This window comes from Sphaeramia orbicularis, chromosome 7 (assembly GCF_902148855.1).
Source record: "Sphaeramia orbicularis chromosome 7, fSphaOr1.1, whole genome shotgun sequence".
In the NCBI taxonomy this organism is placed as follows: Eukaryota; Metazoa; Chordata; class Actinopteri; order Kurtiformes; family Apogonidae; genus Sphaeramia; species Sphaeramia orbicularis.
In genome coordinates, this window is record NC_043963.1 from 46,985,146 (window position 1) to 47,013,026 (window position 27,881).

Here is a 27,881-nt window from a genome sequence, read left to right on the forward strand (position 1 = left end):
ATCAAAATATGGTCACCCTATGATACAGCCAGCAGAGCAAGAAATCCAGATGGTAGGTACTCATGGACGTGTTTTGTGTAACTAATGGTGTCTATTTAGAGGTTTATTAAATGAGCCAAAAAAAAAAAAAAACTTCAATATCTACTTTTCATTTTTTAGATAATTTCCACAGAATTGTCTATTCATTTGCTTTTGTAAAAAATGTGTTAAATAATAAAGAGACTTTCTGGACACCCTGTGTATCTGAATAGTGGTTCAAGAGGTAAACTCATGGCATCAACAGACCCTGAAGATCCCAAAACATGAAGAGTGGAATCAAAAGGGCTGAGTGGCACAGTTATGCAGTGCAGATGTTGTACTCAGTCACATTCTTGCGTCTCAATTAAATCATGTTACTGGTGTAGAAAAAAAACTCTCTTGTGAGACACCATAGACCTGTGATCTGCTGTAAGTTTTATAATGAGTGGTGGGCTCCAAAGTGGTGGGAAACTAAGATTCCAGCCAAGATGTTGTGGGGTGAGACATGTGTGAGGAATGCAGCCCACTTCTATTCCCCTAACAGCTGTTGTCACAACTCTACACTATTTTTCTCCAGTCCTTCTAGAACACTGTAGAGCTGTCAGAAGCAGACGTATTTCCACTGACATGTAAACAGCTGGCATCTGTGTGAATACTAGATGTCAGAAGAATATAATCAGACTCAGAGGACAAAGATAACGTTTGGTCTATAAAATGACAACCATGTGACAACCAGCTTCTTATCTAAAGGCTTAGAGACCTACAAATGAATTCATATATGCAATCATCGAATAATTCCAGGAGAGCCATGTGATGGGGTTATTGAAGCAGGAAAAATAGAACATGGAAGAGATGAGAGTGGATACACAATCAACATATAGAAGGGGTGGTCAGGAAAGCCTAAAATGTTAGTGAGTGAAGATAAGATACGATAAGATAAGATAAGATAAGATAAGATAAGATAAGATAAGATAAGATAAGATAAGATAAGATAAGTGTTCATATTTTTAAAAGTAAACTCAAAATGTATCTTTTTAATTTAGCTTTTAATTAAACTTTTACTGTAAACATTACTTTACTTTGTTGCTTTTATTTTTATTTTTAGTTTTAGTTGCAACTGCGGGACAGTGGGGGGTTTGATGTGAAGCACTTTGTGTTACATGTACCATGTATGAAAAGTGCTGTACAAATAAAGTGTGATTGTCTGATTGATTGATAAGATACCTTGTCATGGAAGTTTGTAGCACTCTGGACACCATTTTGAAGCAAGAACACAAAAACTCACTGAATTGGGGTTAAAGCAAACACACTGTTTCATGTAAGAATATTGAGACGACAGACTGCAGTTGTCCAAAGCCTTGCCCCTGCTGTCTGACCAACAGAAGAATTTTCAAAGCTTATATATGTTTAGTCTTTTCCCATGTTAGGTTAACTACAATTGATTAGTTAGGTCTTAATTCCGCCTATGTACACATTTGACCTTACACAGTAAAACAAGGACACTTAGTCAGTGAAATATTCCATAACCTCCTAAGACCCGGCTATGGGTTTTCTGTCCATATTCGTGGACAAGAGTTTCACAACTTTATACAAAAAAAAAAAGAAAAGAAAACTGACCACCACAAAGGACATTCCATATTTTTTTTTAAAAACTGCATCTGAAAAAAGTGTTGCATCATGATGTTTCCGATATAGGCACTTATTTAATAAAAAAACAAAAAAAGCTTGTACTTTGCTGACATTTCCTGGGTCTCAGGAGGTTAAAGAGAAGGTAGACAGTAAGTCTCTGACTCATCAATAAGTGGACAGAGAAGGAAACAACAAGCTTGACATGTTCACAGCAGGTGGTCATATATTATGCAATGTTTAAAATGGGATTACTGGACATTGCAATATTCTACTTTCTTCGTCAACCTCCATAAAACATTGCACTTTATCCTTTATCCTTATCCTTTGCACAGACTCATTCATTGCACTGACTCTAAGCACAACAGTCTCCTTTTGCACTGACTCCTTGCGGAAAGTTAAAGTTCTTTCTTTTTACGATTGTGTTCTTACTATTCTGTTTTACTACTGTTGTTTTGAAGTTTGTGGATACCGCTGGAACCTGTAAATTTCTCTACGGGATGAATAAAGTATCTATCTCTATCTATCTAAAAGATACTCTAAAAAAGCATCCAACATGTGGCACACAACATTTAACATACAAGGCATACAAAAGTTTTGCAGTCGGTAAGTTAAAAAGTTAAATATTTCAGTTAATAAGTTAAAAGTACTTAAATAAATGTTATTATTGTACATCATAATTTCATTGTCTGGGCTTTCAGTGCAGAGTTCAGAGTGGTTTTGGCTTTGGGAAAGAAACTATTCACTAGTCTTGCGGTGCAGGATTTGACTGACCTGTGGCAAGGACTATGGCAAACTAACAAACAGCTATTCAGTTTATTAATATTTGCTATTTGTTAAACAGTCCCTACGGTTGCACACATCGTCCCATTTCTCTACTGCATAGACTCAAAATTGTTTAACACAGCCAATACGGCAGCTCCCATGACCGTCATGAAAAACAAAGGATGAATCCCAATGTGGATCTGAGAGTACAACTGTAATGATGCAAACATAATTGGCAATTTTACACTCACAAACTTAGATTTATTCATAGCATTTTATGCACCATCAGCCAATAAATCACTGGGTACACCCAGGATAGGATCCATTTGTGAAATGAAACATTACATTTAGAGTCAGACCTTAAATCTTCTGTTTTGGTTGAGTCCCTCTTGTTTCATGATAGAATAAAAGTTCACCAAACATGATCATCTTTGCTCGAGTGCAGTATAAAGTCTTTAGTTTTTTCTATATAGTGCTTTAGATTTTAATTTCTTCAATTCGTTCTAAAACTACAGTATTTGGACAAAATATTTGTAACAGTATATAACAGTATTTGGACACATTGCATTTGTTAGAGGAGTGATATTTTGCTTTTTTAAACAGAATTATGCATTTTAAAACATTTCCCTGTGGTCTACATAAACTATAAATGCTCTACTTGGGTCTGAATTCTTCATTAATTCAACTCCACAGGTTCATCTTCAACCCTATTTCTGAGCGCTGGCCCTTTAAATGTAAATGAGCCACTTCAAGCCCCACTCCCTCCAGGTTGTTGACTGTGCTGCTCTGTCCCATTCAGCCACTTGTGTTTGTTAATACAACCAACAACTCAACATTTTAGGTGATGGGCTCCAAGTTTGGACATATTTTCAGTATGAACTACAACCGCTGCTGCTGACAAACAATTATGATGTACTCGGAGAAATGTTCGTCGGATGTCTTGACCTTACTTGTGCAAATGTCGTGATGTAACTAGTTATAGACGTAACAAATTAAGAAGGAATTAACCTTTTCATGCATAAGTCACTCCAGTGGACAGTTATTTCTTCAGCTGTTCTCTTGTATATTATGGGTTTAGTTGTTTTAGTTCCATGTCAGCCAACCCAGTGGACACTTACGCATCATCTCATATCCTGACATTCATACCATTACTGTAACTTTGCTGTTCTTGATAAACCTGATCTGCACTAACATGTTTGAGTGTAAATCAATTGTTATTTGTTAGACAATAAGGTGTTTTTTGCACATTATCTCGATGAAGTGAGGAATTAATAGCAGTAGAATATGTTAAAAAATGTGAGAAGACATCAGATTAGCAGCATTAGACATGTTTTTATTTCATTGTTTTCATATCCCTCTCTGATATTGGGTTTTAAACACATTTCTTTACTTCAAAAATTAAAAGCATGGATATTTTTGTAACTCAACAGAAAAAAAAAACAAACCTTGATGGCATTGTTTTTTTCATGCCTAAGGAGGAATAAAAACACTGAAGAAAAATATCTTGACTAAGGTTCTCACAATTAATGCATGAAAGGGTTAAAACAGGTTTTAGAAATCCACTCAATTTTGCCAAAATGAATATAAAGATAGATTTGCAGCACCTGGAGGGTTCAAATTCAAACTTTTTTAACTAAAGACTAATAAAAGTGGGTTTAGCTAAATATGACCCCTTTAAAACAAAAACAAAGTAGAAAAGAAGTCAGACAGTGCAGACCTCCGCCAAGGCAGATCACCCCCCCCCCCCCGGTATCAACATTTCCTGAAAATTTCATGAAAATCCGTCCATAACTTTTTGAGTTATCTTGCTAACAGACAAACAGACAAAAAGCCACACAGACAAATCCAGATGAAAACATAACCTCCACTAAAAAGTAATAGAAGGGAATGAAGTTGATATATTCCATGAACTCTGCCCAGGAAACATCTCTGCAGACCCATCACACCCCGGTCACCACCTGTTGGAACTTCTCCCCACTGGCAGGTGATACAGAGCACTGTACGCCAAAACAGCCAGACACTAGAACAGTTTCCTCCCCCAGGCCGTCACTCTGATGAACACTTCATGAGCCATACACAGTCAGCACCCCCCTGACTCCAATTCATCCTCTCACAAACATTTGCACTCTGTACACTGTAAGCCCGGATAAGTAGAGTTTACTCAAAAAATTTGAGGCAAGTGATTGCACTTAAATGATTTGAGTAATGATCGACTAATCAATTGGTTTAAGTAGGTTCAGCTTTAATGCTAAAAGTATTGAACTTAAACTATTAAGTAGAAAACACTAAAAGACAAGTTATTTGTACTTTAAATCTGTTGTAAAATCAACCCCACCATCCAACTCAGCATTTTAGGTTACACTGACTAATTTTCTCAATTGCAGTCACATTAATGTATCATTGACAAAAAAAACTTCTTTCAAGTTAATCAAATTCAGAATCCTATTCCTGAACAATAATAGTTATGATATTATTCAACTTATCATATTGTAGCATGAATGGGAGTTAGCTTGATATCATTTGCCAGAACAGAAGATGTTTATAGTTTGCCAAGAATTTAAGATATTTATCATACAACAATAATTTTGGATGAACAGTAAAGCCATTGTTCTTCCTATGGCTCTGACTCATGGTGCAGCTCTACAAAAATACAAAAACAAACACAAAAAAGCCAATAAACACTGCCATACACACATTAAATCCAAATGAACACTAACACCACAACCCCGCTGAACCCCTGCACATAAAAATAACACATTTTCAACAACATGCCCAATACCCACAATGCAATGTGAAAATAAAAAGGTGTGGTCATGACTAAAACTTAGTGATTTAATTCCATTCAACTTAAACTTTTTCGTACTTTCAACTATGTCTACAAATTAATAGAATATACTTAACATTTTATAGTAACTTCATAAAACTTAAATCATTTAAGTGTATTTTAATTAAAGCAATTTAGTAAATACAAATTCTGGGCTTACAGTGTATAACACTGACTCATTTGCACTCTGTACATATTGACAACATCAGTGTAAATAATATATACATAAACATATATTTTAAATAGATCAGATCTCCATACACATCTACTTATTTATTTATATTTATTCTATACTGTTCTTCAACCCATTGTTGTCCTTGTTTCTAGTTGAGTTTGTTTATATTGGGTCTATGTTCAAGTGTGTTTATGCTGAAATTGTACAACGTGAGCTAAGAAAAAAGCCAAATTCCTCGTATGAGTTCACATACTTGGCCAATAAAGTGGATTCTGATTGTGATTCTGAACTCGGGCATGTGTATGCTGCATTATCTTTGTGTGTTTGTGTAGATGGTAGATGGCAGAACTATTACCTGGACGCGGGCCTCGGTGAGTTTGGTCCTTTGGGCCAGTTCCTCCCTGGTGTAGATGTCAGGATAGTGAGTTCTTTCAAAAGCTTTCTCCAGCTCCTCCAGCTGCTCTGCTGTAAACGTGGTTCGACTTCTGCGCTGCTTCCTCTTCAGGGGAAGGTCAGGCTCCGACTCAACATCTGATACTTCATCCATTCGACTGCCTGGAACCAAACATGGAGGGAATGAATGCATTAGGGGTCGACCAGGGCGACGTGTTTTATATCATAGTTAGGATGACATGGAGACAAAAGTGAACCAGACAGAGACTTCCTAAGAACACCAGTCTATCTTTAATTGGAACGGTTGTGTTCTTGTGAACGTTCCTCCCTGGTTTTGCTGTATTTCTGCCATCGATTCCATAACATATTCCCCCAATCCATCACAATGTCACTCTATTTGATTTAAATGCATTTGTACTACTATATACATGTCATATATATTTTCTATACATTTTGTATATTCTTCAAAACTGGGTAAACTAATTTTGTTGAATCCCATATCATGATAACAAAGATGCATTTTCTCACTGTTCTGCCTTTTGCACGTGTTCTAACATTGTGTCTCATCATCTTGTGTGACGCTCATCTACTCAGTAAAACATTTCTGGGGTAAGTTGACCCAGAAGCCACGATTGCCTTTGAGAGCAAATTGACATTAGCGCGAAATGTATTTGCCAACCAAGTCCACACAAGTCACCAACCAGTGCATCCTTGGTTTAAGCTAGGAGACAAGAACATCTGATCTTGGTTTGTGTGAACGTTTAAACCAGGGCTGTCAAACTCCGGTCCTCGAGGGCTGGTATCCTGCATGTTTTAGATGTTTCCCTCTTCCAGCACACCTGGTTCAATTAATGATCATCATGCTCTGCAGAAGTCTGATAAGGATGGAATGGCTTTCAGGTGGAAGAGGGAAATATCTAAAACATGCAGGATACCGGCCCTCGAGGACCGGAGTTTGACAGCCCTGGTTTAAATGGAACAGTACTTAGGCCACGCCAGATGACGTTTCACAAGATCATGAAAACAGAAGAACAGATGAGAAGGTTTACTGAGAGACACCTATTCATTCCCACACTGTAAAAAAGAAAAAGCCGAGAAAACGTTAAATATCAAGGTAACGTGATGCAAGAGATTTTTGAGTTTTCTTCACTACAGTGTTCTCATTGTCCTTACTTTCTTTTCTAAGTTATGAAAGTTGACTCAACTATTAATCACTTGTTGTTACAACTTAAAACTGTGAGTTAAAACAAATATTTATTTTATATTATCAGTACAAAAAAACTTGACTGAGCTAGTTTAACAAACACATTTCTGCTTTATAAAAACATCAAGTTTTAAGTTAAAACAACTCACAACATTTTACATTATCCATTCAAAAAAACCTTGCTTTCTTTTGTCAAAGGAACATACCATTATTACAGATGAGAGGTAGACCTTCCTTTAGGACAGAGGTAGGCAAATCCAGTCCTTGAGAGCTGGTGTCCTGCATGTTTCGGAAGTTTCCCTCTTCCAGGTGTGCTGGAAAGAGGAAAACCTCTAAAGCATGCAGGATACCAGCCCTCAAGGACTGGATTTAAATAGCCCTGCTTTAGGAGAAACCAAATCTTTGGGAGGGGTTGGGATTTCCACACTAGTCTGAGCAAAGCCACTCTGACTCAGGGTGTTTGAAGATGGTCGCTCCAGGAACTCCAGGTTCTGGGTGTTGGGACCTTTGACCCCGTTGGTGGAAGAGGTTTTGGCACACCTGTGTGGCCTGATGGCTGTATGACGTTCTAAGTAGGTACCATGACAGAGGGGAATGGGTAAGACTGTCGCCATGACCCCCCCTGCCTGGTCCAACTGACCAGCTCTTTGAGTTGAAGAGCAAAAATAAGTGGACATAACTAAAAGGGGTTGTAATGTTTTGCAGTGTATATGAATAAAGGAAAATATATGTTGCTGTAATTATATTTGAAAAATGCTCAATAAATAGATATTGAACAAAACAAAGCACAACTGAATGTTATCTGAAATCTTATTTATTTTGTGCCAAGAGCTCCTTTCTTAGACTGGTCCAGTTTCAGCCTGCTGTAAAAACCATGCTTCCCTCTTCCAGCACACCTGACAGTCGTTCTCAGGCTCCTGCAGAGCTTGATGATAGGCTTATCATTTGAATCAGGTGTGTTGGAAGAGGGATCCATCTAAAACATGTAGGATAGTGGCTCTCCAGGACCAGGGTTGGTGACCCCTGGTCTAGTTCAATCTTGTTCAGACCATGTGTGCATGTGCACGTCAGTCAGTCATCTATGGGGTTTCCCACTGGTTCCCAACTTGACTCAAAAAATCTATTCAAAATTGATAATCTTTGTTGTGCTGTTTAGAAAATCTCAGTTGGGACAACAATGAGAGAAATTTGCTGGGCAGACAAGTTTTTGTAGGTTTTAAATGGAAAGCTTTATTTCTGAGTCGGTTTAATTTGAAAACTTTAATGAAATCAACAATTACTAGTTATCGTTTTTACAGTGCAGTCTTCCCAGTGTCTCATCTGGCTGACAAACTCATTTAGACATTTAGAGTACAAATGAATAAGAAGATCTGTACATTTCATCCCATACTAGATGAAGACATCATTAGAGTAGATCTGTAAAGCCTGGGGAGGTCAAACACCCCTGTATGTTGCCAAAGGAAATACCAAAGAAATAAATATTGGATGGTAAAGAGGAACTCAAGGAGAGCACTTCTCTGACCTCCCTCCAGTTACAAATATTTGATTGAAGTACTTCACCCTCAGTGAGGTGAGCTGAAGACGGACTATGTCTGGACTGCTGTTGGTCTGCATATCCAACAGAATTATACATTTGGACACTGCCTATCCATCAGATACTGACTGATATGTTCACGCTTTGAGAAGGTTTTGAGTTCACTGAGCTCAACTTCTATGAGCTTGAGTTAGTTCCTAATAACTGTCTCCTGTCCACAGGTCTTATCCTACTGCTGCTGCAAAAAGCTAAACTAGTCCAGGTCTGACAGGTCCACTATATTTAATTATGGTTTATTTCAGACAATTACATGTTCACAGATAAACTGAGAGCAGCGATTCTATGCACTAGTGTTTACAGTTTATAGTTAATTTGCAACACTAGTCCTTTTTTGGTAAATATAGAAAAAACTTTCACTTCTTCTGCTCCATTTATATATATTTTATGTTAATTAAGTTTATATCAATGATTATTTAATCATATATTCTGCCTATGTTTAAGTATACACTGCCTAGAGATAGTGAGGGTAAAGAAGCCACACTGTCTGCAATCTAAAGGAGGTTAAGACATCCTGATCAAATATTGACATTAAACATCTATTTTGGGAAGGCTGGGAATCAGGTATTGGTGACTGAAAACCCACATTATTGATGTGGTAAAAATGAAGCACTTTAAAAACAATGTGAACCATTTGACTGTCAGCTGACAGTCAAGACTGCCTTCAGAAAAAAAAAAAGAAGAAACATTCAAACTGTTCAATAGGATCTGTTTTCACTTCCCTTCATTTAATTTAATGTTATTTTACATTTACACAGCAAAAATCAGAGTCTTACCAAGTGTATTTTTCTCATTTCTAGTCAAAATATCTCATTACACTTAAAATAAGACAAGTCTATAATATCAATAGGATAAGTCTTACCAAGGTACTTTTCACTTGTTCCATTGGGAGATTTTTTTTTTTTTTTTTTTTTTTTTTTTTTTTTTGCTTGAATTAAGCAAAAAAAAATCTGCCAATGGAAGAAGTGAAAATGATCTTGCTTAATTCAAGATTTTTTTTATTTATTTATTTTTTTGCTTAATTTAAGCAAAAAAAAAAAAAACTCCCAATGCTTCCATTGGGAGTTTTTTTTTTTTTCACTTCAAGTGAAAATTATCTTGGTAAGATTTCTTGAAATAAGATTTTCAAGATCTATTGTCTAAAAATAAGTTCTTATATCTCACTGAAAGTTCCTCTTTAGGTGATTATGTCTTATTTTAAGTGTGATGAGATATTTGGACTAGAAATGAGAAAAATACACTTGGTAAGATTTTGATTTTTGCAGTGTACTGTGTATGTAAGTGTATCTAATGATAAAGATATCTTAATCTTAATCTTACTGATCTTCAGTGTAAATCGGTCAGCTAACACACGATAAGGAATAACAAAGAAATCAATTATTACAAATGATCCTAAACAAAGAGCCTGAAAACTATATCACACAGGGCCAGATCACAACAGAACCCTCATCGGTGGACCTCTAATTCAAATATAGAAATAAATATCCCGTGTTTTCAGCTTTAAAATCACAGTTTGCAGATTTACTTTCAACATTTCTGCTTTTAATGATTTGATTTCTGAAGTAAATTTTAGCCCATATAGTAAAGAAACTCCCAGCATTCCCCAGGGATGGATGTTGAGAGTGTGAGTAGGATAAGGAATGCTAATCTCTTTAGATCACCTCTACTTGATGGCCTTGGGTCAGCCCTGACAAACATAAGCAGCATGAATATTGTCTGCTAAATTTATTTTACAGCAGATTTCATTCCCACACAATGTGTCCCTGCTGCTGTTCTGAAGAAGCAACTGGAGATTATCTGATGCACGCTAGCTGTCCATTCAAATATAATGCTGTCTATGGCTTACTAGGTAGGATATGATGAAATGTCATGTAATGTGATATGTGAGTATGGACGAAGACATGATGTAACTGTTGCAATAGTAAATGAAGTGTGTTTGTACCAGGAAAATAAAAAAGGTGTTGCTTCTAGCATAACTCAACAAAACTACAGTGAGCAACAAAATATTCAACATTTAAGAGTCAGATTGACATAAAAAGTACCTGGACACTCTTCTGCAAAAGAGATTTTTAATGTCAACGAGTTTTTTCCTGGTTAAATAAAGGTTAAATACATACATACATTCAGGGTGGGGAAGCCAAATTTACAATATTTTGAGGCAGGGATTGAAAGACAATGTATGACCAATTAGTTTATTGAAAGTCATGAGAATTTATTTGCCACAAGAAAACTGACATAATAGAAAATGTTTTTATTCTATGTGTCCTCCTTCTTTCTCAATAACTGCCTTCACACACTTCCTGAAACTTGCGCAAGTGTTCCTCAAATATTCAGGTGACAACTTCTCCCATTCTTCTTTAATAGTATCTTCCAGACTTTCTCATAATAGTTTTGCTCATAGTCATTCTCTTCTTTCCATTATAAACAGTCTTTATGGACACTCCAACTATTTTTGAAATCTCCTTTGGTGTGACGAGTGCATTCAGCAAATCACACACTCTTTGACATTTGCTTTCCTGATTACTCATATGGGCAAAAGTTTCTGAAAAGGTATGGATAATAGTGTTAGGTATGATTATGACATCAATATATGCTTGGTTTCAAAACAATTGACGTAGTGCCTGCTGAGAAAAAACAACTAAATGTTCATTGTAAATTTTGCTTCCCCACCCTGTACATACATACATAAATGATAATCACAATAAACAATTAATGGATTCCATTTATATTTGTGATTACTTTGGCTGCCAGTAATGGTACTCAAGTACTCAGTTCAGAATTTGGAGTCACTGTCAAATTTTAATAATATTTTTCACTTCATGTTATTTAGTTATTTAGTTACTTAGCTTTGTTTAGTTTTATTCACTGTAAGCCCAGATAAGTTGAGTTTACTTTAAAAATTTGAGAAAAAAATTAAGTAATAATTAATGAACTTTTTAAGTACATTTAACTTACATTTAACTAAGATTTTAAGTTAAATATACTTAAAAAGTTCGTAAATCATTACTTAATTTTTTTTAAGGCTACCGCTTTTCTAAATTTTTTAAAGTAAACTCAACATATCTGGGCTTACAGTCTCCCCCACTGAGAAAAGCAACAAGTCAGCTAGCGCACACCTATAGCTAAGAGAAAATGTCCATAGAACAGGTCGATTGAACTGGTGGACAATAAAACAAAACAACACTTTGGGCAATATGGATAAGCCTTTGCTTCTGTCTGTCCCTTCTCAAACTGTGTTTATGAATTGATTCATATGTACATTTATGTTAATTTTTTTGTATTTTGTTACTTTTTCTGCGATTAATGACCATTGACGTGTGCATATGTAATTGACTTCTTGCTTTTATTGTTTTATTTGTTCTTTTTTTTTTTTTTTTTTTTTACTTCAAAGTTTGAGACAAATAAACTAAACTAAACAAATAATCGTCGACAGCCACTTTAGAACTTCTTGAGTTGCATCTTGTATGATAAGCACTGAAACTCCTATAGCAGCTACTCTTTGTAAAAGTACTGAGGCATGTCCAGACATGCATGGGCAGGTGACAATTTATGTGGTCAAAAGAAAAAGAGGTGGGGTCAAAACTAAAACTTATTAATTTATATCTATTTAGCTTAAATGTATTCACACATTTGACTACATCTACAAATGAGGTGACTGTACTTAATATTTTCTAGTAATGTCATCAAAGTTATATTTTTAGTGCATTCTAATTAATTTTTTTAAGGATATTTGACATCAGTGTTTATTCAAAAGGGGACAGTGCATATTGATGAACATATAAATGTAAATATGTCTGAATTAACCAAAAAGCCCCTTTACATCTGTAGTCTGCAGCAGGTTAGAAGAAACAAAAATAATGCAGAAGAAAAACAACACATGAAACAGTCTAACATCGCACTTGAAGGGGTGAAACTGGATTTAGTCAAAGAGTTCAAGTACCCTGGGTTAACCTTAGACCAGGGGTGTCAAACATGCGCCCCGGGGGCCAAAACTGGCCCACCAAAGGGTCCAATCCAGCCCGTGGGATGAATTAGTGAAGTACAAAAATTACACTGAAGATATTAACAATCAAGGATGTCAAAATAAATTTAGTTCAATTCCATCTGAATTGGGTCAGACCAGCAAAATACTATCATAATAAAGTATAAATAACAAAAAACACATATTTTTCTCTTTGTTTTAGTGTAACAAAAAAAGTAAAATTACACAAAAATGTGAAAAACCTGAACAAATATGAACAACCGGAAATGTCTTAAGAGATTTAAGAGTAATTGTACCAATATTCTGTCTGTTATTGAATGTTTTGTGTATTTGTAGATCCACTGTGATTTGTACGTTGTAATACACATGTAAACATGAGAAGCTGAGGCCAAATAATGGCATAAATTGTTAAAACTGCACTTTTTTTCTTAATAAATTTCATTTTGGTCATGGTTCATGTTTTTCCATATTTTTTTAAAGGATAGTTTGTAGATGTATAAATTTTGATAACATAATCTTACTTTTTTCACTCTAAAACATAGAAATTAGACATACAGATTTTGGAATCGATATGATTTATGTATTATTATGTTATTATTTTAATGATCCGGCCCACTGCAGGTCATATTGGGCTGTATGTGGCCCATGAACTAATATGAGTTTGACACCCCTGCCTTAGACCCAACATTAACATTTAAACAACACATAAAGTGACTGAAGAAGCCAGCAAATTTTGATGTGCAAAATTTTAAAGAAGTCAGACCCTTTCTGAACCTACATGTTGCTAAGATGTTTTTACACTCTATGATTTTCTCTCAGATTGAATACTGTATAACTTCCTGGTCACTTGCTGCTGGCACAACACTCAAACCCATAGAATCACTTTTTAAAAAAGCCATAAAAATATTTGACAAAAAAAAAAAAAAAAAACATTTAATTTTCACCACTGCATTGTTTTAGATAAATATAATTTAATTTGAATACTTCTGTGAATTTTAAAAATGCTTGCCTGATATGTAAAGTCTTACATGGACTTGCCCCTCCTTCTTTAACAGATTTTATCATATCCCAGTCTGTCAGTGGGATGGTGAGAGTGGGAGACTGGGAGGTGCCATGCAGGTGCACTACTTTTGGACGAACTACACTTTCAGTCACTGGAACTGAATATTGGAACAGTTTACCACTCAACATAAGAGACTCACAATCATATGCCTCCTTCAAATCACAACTTAAACATTGGATGGAGAAAAACCAAGCCTGTGACCATCAGTAGATTGTTCTCACTGTGTTGTTCTGTGTGTTTTTATGATATTTTGCCTTTTTGTCAGCTGTCTTTCCTGTCACCTGCCGAGGGACCACAGATGGAAATTAGCACTGCTGCTACAATCTGGCATGTTTAAAGCTGCAGTTGTTGTAGATGTTCATTAATATCCACTGTCCCTAATAGAATAAATAAATAAATCAAAACTGCACAGCAAAACACACAATTCACAACACACAATGAAAATCCATGCTACAGGACAAATAAATGTAATAATATACAACATTATATATTGCACATACTGGTATAACATTAATGATGACAGATGTGGTTCCTCAAAAACTAATGTTTAATATAGGGTTTAAATGCATTGAAAGTAGTACATTCTCTTATTACATCTCATTTTTTGCTACCTCTCTGATTTATTTTGTTTGTTGTTTTTTTTCATGGCCTCCTTCACTTGCATTTGGACCTCATGTTGAGGGTACCAGAGAACTACCACTACCAAAAGCAGATTCATCCATTTGGAATCAACTCCATTTCTCTGCTGTATCTGTCGTAGAGGACAGGTCACATCTGGACATGAATCTGCCTGTCAGTCAGTTGGCTGATTACTGTTGAGTCGTGGAGGGACGACATTTAACCCATAAAGAACATCCACCAACGTCCAAAGTCATGTACTGATCTAAACTGTTTAAGGTTTAAACTGTTGATCCACTAATCCTGTCAATCCATGTAAATAACTGGTGTAAAATGCAGTTATTCATCTTTTCATGGTCATCAGATATGACCCATTTGGACGTTCAGAGGCTCCGTAGTTACCGTGGAAACACCGTCATCTTCTACAACATTGATACACCAGTAAAACCCATGGAGTTGGATCAATGACAGTGAATGGAGACGCTTGTTTTCTGTTCAGTTAATAATATATTTTGTTGAAAAAGTAACTTTTTTCTTCAGTTTTCTCTGTTTTTGATATAATAACCCTTAACTTTAATCTGAGCTTTTATTAACATCTACATGATCAGTGAATCAAATATAGCAAAACACATGATCTTCACTGAATCAATGCAAAACACAGAGTATAATATTACAATAAATGGTGATAAATGACTTCAGAAAGGGTCAGTTTAGAAGGAAAAATCATATGGGAATGGCCACAGAAGTAGAACTGGGTCTTTATGGGTTAAAATGGGTCTAATTCCTACATAGTTTATTCAATATTTGTGTTCAACCCTTTGAAATGACGCTGACAGTTCACACTTCACTCACAACTTGATTGCCTCATATCAAAGCCACTGTAAAGAGGAAAAAATTGTGTAACTCTCCAAACACCTCTGGAACTTTAATTGCAGGAAACATCACTAAGGATGGTGAATTGGGACGTCTTACTTTTTTTTTTTTTTTCTTAACCAGTAAAGACCCAGTGTTACTTTTGTGGCAGTTCCCAAATACATTTTTCTTTAGATTTCACCTTTCTTAAGTGATCTATCACCATTTATTATAATATTATCCTCTGTATTTTTTTTTTTTTTTTTTAATGAAAATCATGTATTTTCCTGTATTTAATTCACTGATCATGTAGATGTTCATAGACACTTAGATTAAAGTTGAGGATTATTATATCAGAAACAGAGAAAACTGAAGAAAAAAGTTACTTTTTCAACAAAATATATCATTGACTGAACAGAAAACAAGTGTCTCTATTCACTGTCATTGATCCAACTCCATGGGTTTTACTGGTGAATCCATTTTGTAGAAGATGACAGTGTTTCCTCGATAACTACAGAGCCTCTGAACGTCCGATATCTGATGACCATGAAAAGATGACAAACTGCATTTTATACCAAATATTTACATGGATTGACAGGATTAGTGGATCAGAAGTTATTAAATATTTTAGATCAGTAGATGGTTTTGGTCACCAGTTGCTGTTTGGGTCTTTATGGGTTAAATTCTTATTTGTAGTGTCATAGTGAGAGCAGCTGAGAAGATGCCTGTTAGTGCCTCTCTTCCCCTGAACTCCCTCCCTGCTCTGCCCCCCCTCTATCCCTCACACACTCAAACCCTGAACTCTGGACTCTTAAAACCTGTTGATCCACTAATCCTATCAATACATTTAATAATTGCGGTAAAATTCATTCCATTCATTCATTCCATTTACATTCATTAATACAATCAAGTTGGAGCTGTAAAGTATTTACCACTTCGCAATATTTCTTGAAATGTGTTCAGGGACTAAAGATATCAAGGGTTCCTCATGCAATTTTAGAAACCAAAGTTTAAAAAAAAAAAAAACAAGAATAAAAGGTTTTTGTTGTCACATTTTCAGTTTGAAGATGCACCATATATTCCTCCTCTGTGTCAGACTTTTGTGATGTAAGTGTGGTTTTTCTTTATTTTGTTGAAATATGCACAAACATCCCTGGAAAAGTTTCCATCTTAAAGGCAGCAGGTTTTGTTAAAAATCTCAATGTGCTTTTTAGTTTTAACTCTTTCATGTATAGTGGTCACTACAGTGGACAGTTATTCTCCAACTGTTCTTCTATATATTCGTGGGTTTTGTTGTTTTAGTTCCATATCAGCCAACACAGTGGACGCTCATGCATCATCCCATAAAACGCAATTCAGTCCATTACTGTAACTTTTCTGTTCTTGATAAACCTGATCTGCAGTGATATGCTTGAGTGTAAATCAATTGTTAATTTTTATTAGACTGTAATTAACAGTTGTTGTCGTTTTTTTTTTTTTTTTTAAGGTTTTTTTAGTTTAGTTTTCCATATCACTTTCTGATATTAGGTTTAAATACATGTTTCTTTGCTTCAAAAATTAAATGCATGATCTTCAGCTGAGTGGACATTTTTGTAACTCTTTAAAAACAAACAAACAAGCAAAAACCTTGATCACATTGATTTTTTCATACCTAAAGAGGAACAAAACACTCAGGAAAATATATTGACTAAGGTTCCATAATTCATGCATGAAAGGGTTAATGGAGCATCCCAGAAGTGATAGTGACCTTGGCAATGACACATTATTTAACAGAAGAAGGTACTTAAATATGAAATGAGGCTTTTCTGTTCATTTCATTTTCATTTATTTATTTTTTTTTTGTATTTTCAACACTGTCCCAACTATTTCTCATTTTGCAGTTTGTTTTGTTTGAATCTTGTTTTTGTCTTTTACATGTTTAACCCATTAAGACCCAGTGCTACTTTTGTGGTAGGATATTTTTTTCTCTGTATTTAACCTTTCGTAAGTGACTTATCACCATTTTTTGTTATATTATCCTCTCTTTTTTTCTTTTTTTCCAGTGTAAATCATGTATTTTCCTGTATTAAATGTACTGATCATGTAGATGTTCATAAAAGCTCAGATTAAAGTTAAGGGTTATTATATCAGAAACAGGGAAAACTAAAGAAAAAATGAATTTTTCAGCAAACGTATCAATAACTAAACATAAACCAAGTGTGTCCATCCACTGTTATTGATCCAACTCCATGGGTTTTACTGGTGAATCAATGTTGTAGAAGATGACGTGTTTCTACATTCACTATGGAGCCTCTGAACATCTAAATGTGTCATATCTGATGACCATGAAAAGATGACAAACTGTATTTTACACCAATTATTTACATGGATTGATTGGTTTAGTGGTTCAGAAGTGGAAGAACATTTTATTTCAGTAGATGGTTTTGGTCGGTGTCTGTTTGGGTCTTTATGGGTTAACGTCATATATGAAAGGGCACCAGGGGATGGCCTTTCCAACGTGTTACTGTTCCATTTTATAAATTTGTCCGTCGTGAGACAAATAAGCATGATCTTATTTTATCTTATCTCAATAGAAATTGCCCATGGACTTCTGTTTAGCCTCATGGTAACAGGAGAATATTTGGGGTTTTTGCAGTAGCACAGTGGTTCCCAACCTTTTTTGGCTCGTGACCCCATTTTAAAATCACACATTTCTGCCGACCCCAGACATTCAAAACGGAGACTTTTTTTTTTGCTAAAATTTATTTGTTTTTGATCATGTTATAGTTTGCTATATTAGCAAATATAATTTTAGATGACATTTAAGTCTATATAATGTATATTATTGTGGATGGAGGCAGAAAAGCCAGGTGTAGATTACTGCACAAAGGGAGACTTTTATTTTCCTTGGTCAGGATATGTACAGTCAGTCCAGCTTGGATTTACAAGGCTGACAATTAACACTGAACAAACAAGAACTCAAACTATAAATTATGAAAGAGTGGCAGCATCAGAACCACAGTGCTTCAGTTTCAGCTTCACAGTTTGTCACGTCTTTTATGGATTGTGATTGTCTTTTTATTAGTATGTTGTTGTTTTTTTTGTTGGTTTTTCTATTTTTTTTATTTTTATTAATTACTAGAAATTTCAGGCGACCCCATGTGGGGTCCCGACCCCAAGGTTGAAAAACACTGCAGTAGCATTTAAGGTTACAGTACTTAAAAAAAATAAGGTTCAAAAATTAGCCTCAAAAATCAAAAAGAGGTGTCCAAATATGACAATTACACACTGGTCAGATATCCTATTATTTAGTGTTGACTTTGGAGAGTTGTAGACTATGAATATCTGATCTTTTTTTTTTTTTTTTTTTTTTTTTTTTTTTACTAAGGTGTGTATTCATTTTGTGCAGAAATTGGTAAATTGGTGTTTGTGAAAAAAGGAAATTGAGAAAAGACAAGGTCCATCAGACTTGCTACACAACAACGGGGTCGGTTGTGTAGTTTAATTAAACAAGGAATTATGGGATTAGTGTGAAGCTCCCATTACAATTCACTGGAAGAGTCTCGGGGAGAATATCTTTTTGTACTCCCACAGTTGCCCCCCTTGAAAGCTCCCACTAGAGAATTCTCAACGGATTACATGTGGCCGCAGGACATGGTACTGCATTAATTAAATCAATTCCTTCACCATTTCACTGCCTGCAAAGATTTGTTTTTTTTTTTTAAATCCAAGGTAAAAATAATCATATATATTTATACACGCGTTTCTTTAATGAAAGGCTTCATATACTGTATACAATATGTCTTATTTGTTGCTGGTGGGTTGGTAGAGGGATGTGGGGGTGGGGGGATGCTGCAAAGCAATTTGGCACTAACGCAGCGTGACAACACTTGAGGCTCCAGCAGTGGGCTGGGATCACTTTCCAAAAGACACCTCCAAGTCCTCCGGGTGCTTCTGTGACAGGGTGGACTCTATTTGATTTCCCTCCATATGCAGCTGGGTTTAGGGGAGGAGAGGTGGAGCCAGTCGGGGGGTTAAAGCGCTCCTTCCTCACCTTATTTTCTGTCTTTGGCGCTCTGGCCTTTTCTCTGCCAGGCCAGTGGGTGTGCTTTTATTTTGAGTCTCCTTCTCAGACTACAGTCACTGTTATATTGGCACTGATGATAGAAATAATTGTATTTCAAGTGCAGAGGGAAAACCTGTGTATTTAAAATGCAAGTCACACAAGTACATATTTCAAGGAAATCCTCACATCATGGTTCAATTAGTATTTGGACAAACAATAGCTGCAGTTCAATCCAGCTGTTTTAGTTTAATTTTGGATTCTGGCATTAAAAATATATGGAGAAAAAAAATCAATATATTGTAAAAATAGATAAATAAATAAATAATCACCCTTGGAAAATGTGGAAAAGTTGTTACATGAATAAAATGTAATTGAAAATCACCACCATACCTGTGTTTTCAGGCCATTGAAAAGCTACTCTGTGACATCCCAGTATTGTCGAATCATAGGTGTTGACACTATTAGAAGGGTTAAATACAGAGGTCATAGGTCACCCCTAATTATCAATTGCTGATCAGACTCTGTCAAATGCAACTGGATGCAGTTCTACTGTTCGCCATAACAACATGAAACGGCCTCAGATCTTCTGCACTAATATTTAGTCTAAGAGGAGACATCTGCAAACATTAAAAGGTGACCCTGATTTTGTCTTCTGTAACTTTAATTAAAAAAATTTTAAAAAACACACAAAAAAGAAGAGACAGTAACAAAAACAGGGCTGTGTATGAAGAACTCCAGATAAAAATGTTAAACGCTTTGACAAATATTGGCTGAGTTTAAAACATTATATGATCCAGACCATGTGCAAAATCTAAAACCAGCTAAAATAAATTATTATTCTATAATAGTGCTTTTTACTGGAAGGTGTATGTGTAACAACTGATTAGAATGAGAATGATTTTATAATTAATTATGTAGCCACATCATATGTAGTTAGTTACTCCCCAGTAATGTTCCCGGCAACTGGGTATTTTTTCAATAGGTTTCCTTAAAAAAAAAAAACATGGGTGGTGGGGGCAGATAGCGCTGAACTGAACACTTAGAAGTCACAAGACGATTATGCTCACAAAATTACACTTACTTTAAACATCTAAAAGTGATCCCTGATTCCTGAATGGACACAAAAAACCTCCTGCTCATATACGTTGTTTTTCTCAGACTGCCAACAGCTAATTCACTGTGACATACCCATCCTATTATGTGCAAATACAGTCATAATGGATTTAAATACCATGTTTTAATATGTATGTGTGACAAAACCTCAACAATAGGTGAGGCAGCATTTTAACCACCACTATTACTAGAAAAAAACATACATAATATTCATATTTTTTTCTGATTTTGCCATTTCAATAAAGATTTTTCTAATATGAAACTTCAACATTTGCATTAAATAAGTCGAGGATATAAAAACAACATTTACCAGTAACACTGAGCTAACTCTGAGTACAGCTGGTGCTCTATGGAACTTCAAAATAGCCTTGAGAATCTCTACAGATGTGTGTTGGGCAGTCCACTCTTCATTTGCACATAAATAATATGTCCTTTCTTTAACACTGTCTTTCCTGTAGAGCCTTTTTCAAAACTAGGTCACCTGAGAATGTGTTTGAAACCCAGAGCTATAAGCATTCCTCAGAATGATGGGACATGTAAATTGAACCCAGCATTGTGCATGCTGCGTAAGCGCCGATGTCCATGCAGCCATGCTGGCAACCTTAACAGCGTTGGTCGTTTGGTATCGCATGCTAGCAGCAGTGCCACGCTTTCTATGGTTGACAGCAAAATGAGGATCCCCGTGATGGAGGAGAACAAAGTTTGATAGCCCGGTGGATCAGCAGGGTCAGCGCCTCTCTGCTGCTCCCTCCAGCTCATAATGGGAAGCTGAGATTATGGTAATGAGACAGACGCCTAGAGCCGATAGAGAGGCTCAACCTGGACTTCATCTTTGTCTGCAGCAGATCCTTCGATTGGCATGAAATGTCTTATCAGGAGGAAGGGAGAACAGCGCAGCTCCAGAAAAAACATAAACACACACAAAACATGCAAGGCACTCAAACCAACACACAATAGAATACGTCCACTCACACTAAACTATTCTTGACGCAGTGATGAATGATGAAAGAGCAAATAGTGAAATGACTACACGACTACTGCACTTCGGAATAGTTCCACACTGTAAAATACAACTGTTGTGCTAACAGATTATTCTGTGTTAGAACAACTGATTACTTGACTTATTGTGATAACACAAAAATACAAGTTAAATGTGTCTGAAATGTTAATTTAAAATCCTTGTCTGACAAACTTAATAAAATCTGTCGACTTCACTTCAGTGACAGTTTAAGTGAGTGGGCGGAGTTAAGCCCTGCGTCGTTGCATTTTGGTGACGTAATGTCCAAATCAAGGTTATAATAGTTTTGGATTTTTCATTATAGTTTAGTTTTATCTAGTTTTGATTTTTTTTTTCTCTAATTCAGTTAGTTTTAATTAGTTTTTAGAGCAGGTTATCTAGTTTTTATCAGTTTTGTTTTTTTCTAAATGCTTAGTTTTAGTATTAGTTGTAGTTTTTTCATATCTTTTGTCTTCTTCTCCGTCGTATTCACATAAATCCCAGACAGGACTCTGCTGCTTTCTCCCAACTTTAGTCTCCATGTTTCCAGGTAGAGTAGGGACCAGAAGATGACTGGAAACCACAAGTGACAAGAAGTGACGGACCGTTAAATATCATATGGTGCCAGAAGACAAAATTGCTTGAGGGAAATAAATTGATTTTATATCAATCCGACACTGACAAAGGCGAAAACGAAGGGAATTTTATTCAGAATTTTTATACGTTTTAGTTAGTTTTGTAAATACACAATACAGTTTCAGTTAGTTATTGCTTTTTTTTTTTAATTATAGTTTTTATTTATTTCAGTTAACGAAAATGTTTTTACAATTCTAGTTTTCGTCATTTCGTTAGTTTTCGTTAACGATAATAACCTTGGTCCAAATGCATCACAGACAATTGGCAAGTGTCTTTTCCAGTCATGAACTTATCGTCGCTTTTTTGCACCTTATTAAAGGTGGGAATACATTTTATAACTCAATTTACGCATTTATTTTTGAAGAAAGTGCTTCAACTGTATGAACTTCCATTGTTTGAAATTATGGAAGCAAAAAAGATTTGGAACTTTGTATTTTTTAAACTGAAATTGCTGCAGCTGAACTGTTATAATAATAATAATAATTGCTATTATTATTATTATTAGTAGTAGTAGTAGTAGTAGTAGTAGTAGTAGGAGTAGTAGTATCATTATTATTATTTATAATAGGAAGAAGAAAAATAATGTTATTATTATTAGTGTTATTATTACATTTTCAATTATGCCTTGGTTTAGCTAGAGATAGAGATTTGTAAAGAAATGGAAATAATCACACAGTTAGAAATAAAGGTAGAAGATTATGCTTTTCATTTAGTCCAGACATGGACATGGACATAATAAGAAGATCCCGGTTAGAGTCCAGCACCAACCAACCAAACTGGTGTCTACAAAACTAAATTTTTAATTCAGCTGAATTAAAATTTGAAGTTCAAACAGCTACCCCAAGAGTTCAACTAACACAGACAGAGATAAACACAATAAATGAGACAACATGATATATGTTCAGAGAACGAGCTGTGTTTGTTCATTTGACATAAAAATTTAAGACAGCCCTTTACCTCAAGTTGAAACAACACATTACATTTTACAGCGCAGTAGTTATATCCATGCTTTCATTTTTAACAGAAGGGGCTAGTATCATGACACATATGCACAGTATCTTCATCTACAAAAAATCAAATTAAATAATTGTTGTGCATTTTCATTCAAAGCCTGTTGTTCATTGTTCAATTATAATGGAACATTCAGATTATTTCATAATGAAAGCTGTAATTCCATTTCTTCACTGTTGCAGTGAGAATGATAAAACCATCGGGGAGCCTGATTTATCAGCGTATTAATACCCTCTAATGTTTTTTTTTTTTTTTTTTGATTCAGAGTGGCTTCTGTGTTCCTCTGAGCTCATGGCTTAAATGAAAGGCTTCTGTTTGTGACCTTCTCTTGTTCTGAAGAACTAATCTGGATTCAACTTAAGTTTGTTTCATGTGATTAAATAAATGTTTCCCTAAACACATGAGTATGACAGCTGCTTTGCACTTGAATTAGAAGAGTTTTTTTTTGAGCCCCAAGTGGAATGTGTAAAGCAATACTGAGTATGACTTGAATAAAACACACAAAAAAAACATAAATAATGCTATGTTTTGTTTTATTTTGTTTTGATCTTTTTCAGCTTTACTGCTATATTCAGATCATTCCTATGCTTTGACACAGGTGTAAATGTTGCCACACAGGCAGGAGAGTAATTCTGCAGAGATTCACTTGGAGAATAAAACACTTAAATTCCAAGAAAATATGCAGAAGACATAATGTAAATGTTAATGTCATAAGTATATAGTCATTTTATTGTGTAATAGATTATTCCTAACTTCATTCTCTGTTAATAAATGTTTTTCATGTTTCTGAACAAACATTTTAAGATTACAATTATTTTATTTGCAGCGTTCTACCTCTAGATTTAACTCGTGACCAAAGTTCAGCCTTTAAACAGTGTGTTAATGAATTATTAATACAGACTGATATGAAAATCTTTGTCGTAATAAAACCTTTGGCAACAACTTTAATAATAATCTCACTGAGGGTGAGTCTGTCCTTTTATCCGGTTGCTCTTCAGGCTCAGTTATGACATCAGTTCTGTGATCTGATGACATGACAGATGGAAACATTGTTCAGAATAGTGACGCTCCTGTTCCAGACTTTTACCAAGATATGGAAACAAAGACTAAGGGAGCTCTGGAGAGAAGCATGAAAGTAATTATGGATCATTTTGGAAATCATATTAGTTCCAGTATAATTACAATCAGGATCTGCTTTCAGTTTTGCACCCTGGGCTCTGGCCAGTGCATCCAAGAACTTCCAATGAAAACCCACATGGACAAAATGGACAACTGACGCATCAGTTTTACCTTTCCACAGCTGTTGTATTTGTACAAACGACAAACTGAAAAATGAGTCAAAGTCAGTTTTTACTAATGACATGTTTCTGTCTGATAAGGATCTCTGTCTGCTCAGCCTCAGGACACTATTTAACCACCTGTTTGATCTCCCAGCCACTTAAACTCAAGGTTTTCACACCATGACATGTTCCTTCAAACTGGAACAGCACAAATGAAGACCAGCAAGAATCCACCACTGTCTAAGTCAGTGGATCCCAGCATTTTTTTGCTTGTGACCCCATTACAACATTGCAAATTTCTGGCAACCCCAGACATTTAAAATGGAGACTTTTTTTTTTTTTTTTTTGCTAAAATTAATTTGTTTTTGATCATGTAATAGTTTGCTATACTATGTTGCAAATAAACGTTAATTTTAGGTGACATTTAGTCTATATAATGGATATTATTATGGACAGAGGTAGAAAAGCCAGATGTAGATTGCTGCACAAAGGGAGAATTTTGTTTTCCAGGATATGTACAGTCAGTCCAGCTTGGATTTACAAGGCTGACAATTAATACTGAACAAACAATAACTCAAACTATGAATTATGAAAGAGCTGCAGCATCTGAAACCGACCACAATGAACATTTGACAGATAAACAGAACCACAGTGCTTCAGTTTCATCTTCACAGTTTGTCATGTCTTCTATGTATTATGATTGTGTCTCTCAACTCACCATATATTTTTTATTGGTAAGTTGTTGTTGTTTTTCTTTTTTATCAATTGTTAGAAATTTCAGATGAACCCATTTGAATTCAAGGCGACCCCACATGGGGTCCTGACCCCAAGGTTGAAAAACATTGGTCTAAGTAGTGGATTAAGAACTAAAAATTCCCTATTAATTCACTACTGATTTACACCAGGTAAACTTACAAAACAACATCTGCTAAAAGTACACTGGATGTACTAGATAGCATCATAGCATTGCTACATTAATACAAGTTACTGGTTTACAACAAGACCCACCTAATAGTGAAAGTATACCTGGTGTCTGCTGACAACAAACCACTCTGTTGGTAATAATCATTTACAGTGTGTTGTATTGCTGCACATGTCCACATAAGTCATATAATTGAACTTAACAGCGTGTGTTTTTGTGTGTGGCTGCATGTTGTCGACATGTAATAACCTGTCATGTTCAGATGGTGAAGTTTACAAAACTTATTCGAAAGAAACTAGACTACATCCATGGAGGCTGTGCAAGGAGCAGGTAGGTGGTAGCTTTAGTTACGTACCGTGTATGTACTGTAGGTACGTAGCCTGGTCAGCCATTCGATTTTCTCAGTGTATTCAAAACTGAGAAAACAGTCTGGAATTGGGCGATCACTGTGAAATACGCATCTATTCTATACGACCAATCACTAGTCTGGGGGGCAGGTGTTTTGTAATTCTTTTTGTCGTGAGTCAAAGTCAGTTCCAAGTCCGCACATCTCTTTACAACTGTTGTCAGTCGTTTACTTGATTCAAAAATAAGGATTGAATTATAGATTACACCAGTGTTTTTCAACCTAGGGGTCGGGACCCCACATGGGGTCGCCTGGAATTCAAATGGGGTCGCCTGAAATTTCTAGTAATTGATTGAGAAAACTGGAGAAAATGCCTATGTAAAAATCTGCTTTTAGGTCAAATATTTGAGTATATTTTTAATTTATTACAATATTGATTTTATATACCTAATATTTGGAACCAATATTCACTTTTAAAGTCTTTGAGAAGGTTTGTTAAGCATCTTTGTGTGAAATAAATTATATACATTTTTCAAATCGGATTTTATATTTTTTGTGTATTTTTTGTCCTTTTGTGTTGATATAGTAGGTTAAAGTGAAAAAATAATAGGCAGATGAAATAGATGAAGTTGTGCTGAAAAAGAAGATCCCAAACATGGGTATAGTAAACATTTGTTTATATAGTAAATAAAGGCAAAATCAAAACAACTCAAAAACAGCCAAAATAGGCTCAGATCACTAAGCGTTCAGATGCTGCAGCTCTTTCATAATTCACATTTTGAGTTCTTCTTTGTTCAGTATTGATTGTCAGCCTTGTAAATCCAAGCTGGACTGACTGTACATATCCTGACCAAGGAAAATTAAATTAATTTCAGCAAAAAAAAATGTCTCTGTTTTGAAAGTCTGGGGTCACCACAAATGTGTGATGCTAAAATGGGGCCAAAAAAGGTTGGGAACCACTGGATTACACCCTGAATTCTCAAGTTTCTCTGACAAAAGCGACAGTAATCATTCACTGAAGTTTCTACTTGACCACCACCACCGCACGCTGTGATGGAAACATGCTGAGGTTTGTTGACATTAGGGATCTGCTCATAGCATAGTTACATCATATCTGTCTTATCTGTGATTGGTTTACTCTGCACCTGTAAGTCCCGCCCTCATATTTAGATTGAAGCCTCACGATTCCAGATGGATTTGTCAGTGAGAAAGACAGATGGTTGGCCAGGCTAGTAGGTATGCAGGCGTTAGTTAAAGAAGGGGCTGGTTTTAATGCACGGTACCTCCAGGCTAAGTAATATGGATAAAATAATACTTTTCAGCGTCCTGATTATTGACTGTATTTGATGAATCAAACAAAGATATGGATGCTTCAGTGTGTTGCGTAGTGACAGACTCAGTCAGTCCATTTGTTTCAGTTCAGTTGTGTGTCATGTTGTAATCCAGCGTGTGTCCAGCTGAGTCCAGTCCAGCTTGTCTGGTTACACTTTTACACTGAAACAGCATCTTCAATGATTCAAAGATGGGAAACTGAATATCATCTTTATTTGTTTTCCTACTCTGACATCCCATGTCATTACAAAACATTTTATGCCTTATTTCATCCATCTTTCTCATTCGGTTTCATTGGTTTCTGTTGTGTGTCGGCTACCAGTCTGTGCAAGAAGACAAAAATGTAACTACTACTACTTTGTGTTCAAAATATATGAAAAGAAGAGAAAGAAAATTTGGGGTATTTCAGTGTTTTACTGTATTGTATCGAACGGTGACAAATAACCAAGGAATGTATTGAACTATGATTTTTGAGTACGGTGACACCCCTGTGCAATTCCATAAAAATGATGGAAAACACATGATCAAATTAAAACAAATACAAATTTACTGCCTGGTATTACATTTAAAATTTGATTTCCCTTTAACATTTTTGGTCTGTTTGGTTTTCATATGTGTTCTTTTTTCATTAAATGCTACAAACTATTATTGCACATCAGTCCAAAGGCAGCCGGTGTGGAATATGGTCGGCATAAAGACTCAAAAAATGTAGCCTCCATGTTGTCACTTCAATTGCTGATTAGTGAAGAGTGAAGCGAGGGGAGCTGCTGCCCTCTGTTTTTTCGTTGTCTTGTCATGGCTTTGAAGGCTCTTTGGACCGTCAGCTGCCTCAGTAACAAAGTGGCTCACCTTAAACAACAGAGTCCCAAAAGGCTTTTTAAGACCAATAGAGGCGGCACCCCAGGGGGCCGGAGCTCTGAAAGAGCACCAGCCGCTCAAATGCATTCGGGAGGCCTTCAGTAAACACTTCCAGAACAACTCCCTAAAGTTCAGCGGCCAAGCAAAGCTGCCTGTATAATGGTGAATTAAAGAGGTCGAAAGGTGCTTTTTTTTTTTTTTTTTTTTTTTTTTTTTTGAAATACCCTCAT

At 35.6% G+C, this 27,881-nt stretch overlaps 1 protein-coding gene across 1 annotated transcript in view; it reads right to left on the reverse strand.

Moving 5' to 3' along the window:
• LOC115423164 (paired box protein Pax-7-like) overlaps positions 1 to 27,881 on the reverse strand; it is an 84,878-nt gene that overhangs the window by 35,741 nt on the left and 21,256 nt on the right. Inside the window, exon 5 of the mRNA XM_030139902.1 lies at positions 5,764 to 5,963. Within this exon, the coding sequence (XP_029995762.1) occupies positions 5,764 to 5,963 (200 nt within the window). The remainder of the gene's footprint in view (positions 1 to 5,763; positions 5,964 to 27,881) is intronic.